This window comes from Oryx dammah, unplaced genomic scaffold (assembly GCF_014754425.2).
Source record: "Oryx dammah isolate SB20612 unplaced genomic scaffold, SCBI_Odam_1.1 HiC_scaffold_19, whole genome shotgun sequence".
NCBI lineage: Eukaryota > Metazoa > Chordata > Mammalia > Artiodactyla > Bovidae > Oryx > Oryx dammah.
This window is the reverse complement of record NW_024070203.1, coordinates 13,547,926-13,551,653: the sequence shown is the minus strand read 5'-3', so window position 1 is coordinate 13,551,653 and position 3,728 is coordinate 13,547,926. Positions and strand designations below refer to the sequence as shown.

The window sequence follows — 3,728 nt, the reverse complement described above, 5'->3', positions numbered from 1 at the left end:
GCCAACTGATGTCTCTGCTTTTCAATACACTGTCCAGGTTTGTCGTAGCTTTTCTTCCAAGGAGCAAGTGTCTTTTAATTTCATAACCAATAAATCTCCATCTTTTCTAAGTGGCTCTGGGTGCATGTGGGACACGCTTCAGAATTCAGCCAGGCAGTTTACAACTCTGCTTTAGGCTTCAACTGTGCACAGAGCCTCAAGGTTAGCCAGAAGTGAGCACTTGGGGCTTTTTCTGGTCTTTCATGAGTATATACACTGTCCTACTTATGTTTGGGATTTTCTGTATTCTGGAAATACATGCTGTGCTGTACTTAGTCGCTCAGTCGTGTCCGATTCTTTGCGACCCCCATAGAATGTATAGCCTGCCAGGATCCTCTGTCCATGGGGATTCTCCAGGCAAGAATACCGGAGTGGGTTGCCATGCCCTCCTCCAGGGGATTTTCTCAACCCAGGGATGAAACCCAGGTCGCTTGCACTGTAGGTAGATTCTTCACCATCTGAGCACCCTGTGGACATTGTATTCCCTTTTCTTCCTTTCAAGCTTTTTGGTTAGTCTATTACTTGAGCCAGTTGTTCTCCATTGCCTCGGGGAAATTACAACTTTGAAATTACAACACTTGCCAGAATTGCCTTCAACAGTCTTAGGGGTTAGGCTAACAGCCCTGGACAAGCTGATTAGGTTTGGCAAGTGGGGTTTACAGGGGGCCATCAGACTGGCTAAATAATGGCAATTCTTTGCAATGAAGATGTTCTTCCACCGCTCCAAGTCGGAAAATATTGTTGGACGAAAGCGTGCAAAAAAACGGTGGATTCCGGGTTAGGGGCGTCTAGGAAGAGGCGCGCAGCACAGCTGAGCTTTGGAGAGACCAGCTGCGGGACTAGGGTAACCAGTAGTTGGGCGTTGTCACGGCAACAGAGAGACGCAAAACCAACTTGCACAACCTCAGGTTTCCAAGACGACTGGAGTAGCACCGCGATGCGGTGCGCGGCCCTGAAGGACAGAGCCCGCCCCCGCCCCGCCCCCTCACACGCCTCCCGGCTATCGCGAGGTTTAATATTCTTTGCCGCCGCAGAGGCCGACGGGAGCGGTGGCCGCGCTGAAGAGGGCCAAGATGGCGGCGGCGGCGGCTACGCTTCGCGGGGCAATGGTGGGCCCGCGGGGCGCGGGGCTGCCGGGAGCGCGGGCCCGAGGTCTGCTGTGTGGTGCGCGGCCCGGGCAGCTCCCACTACGGACACCCCAGGTGAGCTCTGGCCCTGAAACTGGCCGCCGCGCGGCCCCGCATCCCGCTGAAGGTCACCGCGGGGAGGCTCCCGGCGCGGGCTTGGCAGCGTGGGAGCGGCCTCTGCACCCGGGCCCCCGCCTCGGCCGTACCCCCGCCGCCTGCTGACCTTGGGCGCCTGGGAGCAGGGCTGGCCTCTACTCCTCCGAGCATCACAAGGGCCTGGTGCCGAGCGTGGGGGGCTGCGGGGCGGGCTCGCCGCTGGCTCGGGACCGGGGGCTTCCCCGGGGGTCGCGCCGAGGCTCGCTCCGGCCCCGGCCTCCCAGAATGGGCCCGCGTCCTGAACTGACCTCAGCCTGACCTCGGCAGCTGCTTGTGACCTTGGCCTGTCCCCGCACCCTTGCTCACTTCGGCCTGATTCCCGGCCCAGGATCCAAGAGCACGCCTCACATCTCCTCCTCGGGGACGGAGCGGGTCTAGGGGTCCGCGGCGGGGAGGGCAGTGGCGCGCGAGGTGGCCGGTGTTGGGTGCATGAGAGTCAGATCCCCAGGTAGGGCTGGGTGGTGTTCTGAAAGGCGCTGAGCGGGACTCTTGCAGGCAGTGTCCTTGTCGTCGAAGTCTGGCCTGTCCCGGGGCCGGAAAGTGATTCTGTCAGCGCTGGGCATGCTGGCGGCAGGGGGTGCAGGGCTGGCAGTGGCTCTGCATTCTGCCGTGAGTGCTAGTGACCTGGAGCTGCACCCTCCCAGCTATCCGTGGTCCCACCGTGGCCTCCTCTCCTCCCTGGACCACACCAGGTGTGTGGCTGGCTGGGGGAGTTTATGGGTGGACCGGGTGGGGTGGAATCCTTGGCGCCCCTCACCCTGTCTCTCTCTCCAGCATCCGGAGGGGTTTCCAGGTGTACAAGCAGGTGTGCTCCTCCTGCCACAGCATGGACTACGTGGCCTACCGCCACCTGGTGGGCGTGTGCTACACAGAGGATGAAGCCAAGGCGCTGGCTGAAGAGGTGGGCACCAGGCATGCAGAGGACAGGATTGGGGCTCCTGCTGTGCTGGACAGCAGGGTTGTGATGGGGCTCTCCGTGGCAGGTGGAGGTTCAGGATGGCCCCAATGAAGATGGGGAGATGTTCATGCGCCCAGGGAAGCTGTCTGACTACTTCCCCAAACCGTACCCCAACCCCGAGGCTGCAAGGGCAGCCAACAACGGAGCACTGCCCCCTGACCTCAGCTACATCGTGCGAGCTAGGTACGGGGCTGCCTGCAGGGTGGTGTGGGGAGTGGGGAAGGCCCACCTCATGCCAGAGGCTGAGGACACCCCGATCTGGTCCCAGGCACGGTGGTGAGGACTACGTCTTTTCCTTGCTCACCGGCTACTGTGAGCCGCCCACTGGGGTGTCACTGCGAGAAGGCCTCTACTTCAACCCTTATTTTCCTGGCCAGGCCATTGGCATGGCTCCTCCAATCTACAATGAGGTCTTGGAGTTTGATGATGGTGAGAGGCCCCCACCCTGGGGATGGGCAAGTTGGGTCCTGTTTTCTTGCTCCAAGAGGTCTTGCACCTTCGTTTGTTTGGGGCACTGTGTATGTGTAAGAAGCATGGTTCATATTCATGCCATCCATGTACTGAGGGTGGGGGCTGGGTTCCATCCCTTTTGAAGCTTTGGGCAGGGACCCCCACGGACAGCCCTTAGACCACTTGTCCTTGACTCAGGCACCCCAGCTACCATGTCGCAGGTAGCCAAGGACGTGTGTACCTTCCTGCGCTGGGCAGCTGAACCAGAACACGACCATCGCAAACGCATGGGGCTCAAGGTGAAGGGACTGGGCTGAGGGGCACGGTGGGCCTGGGGACAGGCTGGGAGCTGAGCAGGGGTTCTTTCTGCCTCCCTCCTCTGAGCCCGCCTCATCCCCAGATGCTCCTGATGATGGGCTTGCTTCTGCCCCTGGTCTACGCCATGAAGCGGCATAAGTGGTCAGTCCTCAAGAGCCGAAAGCTGGCCTATCGGCCGCCCAAGTGACCCTACCCAGTGTCTGTTTGCTGTCCGGAGCTTCAGGGTCCTCAAGCCCAGGAGCCACAACGGGCCTGTTGAGGTCTCAGGTGGCCCTCCTGGCCAAGCCCCTCTTCCTCTGGGACAAGAAGGGGAAGGGCAGGAGCTGGGGCTTCAGTTCCAGATCATTCAGCGCCCACGGTGGAAATAAATTAAGTTTCTCAACACACTTACCTGAACTATCATGTGATGGGAGTATAGTTTTGCAGGGGACTCTGGGCTTCTCAGGTGGTGGTAGTGGTAAAGGACCCGCCAGATGAGGGTTCAATCCCTGAGTCGGGGAGATCCCCTGGAGGAGGGCATGGTAACCCACTCTAGTATTCTTGCCTGGAGAATCCCATGGACAGAGTATGGGGCCAGAAGAATCAGACACAACTGAAGCAACTTAGCATGCGTGTGCACGCACACACACGCGCGCGCGATGGGACTGGGACCCTTGCCCTGAGAGCTCCCAGGGGTGCCC

At 59.8% G+C, this 3,728-nt stretch overlaps 1 protein-coding gene across 1 annotated transcript; it reads left to right on the top strand.

Annotated features, from left to right (window-relative positions):
• The first annotated feature begins 1,031 nt into the window (after window positions 1–1,031).
• On the top strand, window positions 1,032–3,436 carry LOC120878741 (cytochrome c1, heme protein, mitochondrial). Its single transcript, XM_040261560.1, has 7 exons — window positions 1,032–1,241; window positions 1,818–2,014; window positions 2,097–2,223; window positions 2,306–2,463; window positions 2,549–2,709; window positions 2,929–3,029; window positions 3,131–3,436. The coding sequence occupies exons 1-7, from the start codon at window positions 1,113–1,115 to the stop codon at window positions 3,233–3,235; spliced, it is 978 nt and encodes a 325-aa protein (XP_040117494.1). The 5' UTR covers window positions 1,032–1,112; the 3' UTR covers window positions 3,236–3,436.
• Window positions 3,437–3,728: the final 292 nt, after the last annotated feature.

Coding starts and splice junctions, on each gene's coding strand:
- LOC120878741 (XM_040261560.1), top strand. CDS start 1,113: ATGGCGGCGGCGGCGGCTACGCTTCGCGGGGCAATGGTGGGCCCGCGG. Junction 2,015..2,096: donor TCCTCCCTGGACCACACCAG/GTGTGTGGCTGG, acceptor CTCTCTCTCCAG/CATCCGGAGGGGTTTCCAGG. Junction 2,224..2,305: donor CCAAGGCGCTGGCTGAAGAG/GTGGGCACCAGG, acceptor TCTCCGTGGCAG/GTGGAGGTTCAGGATGGCCC.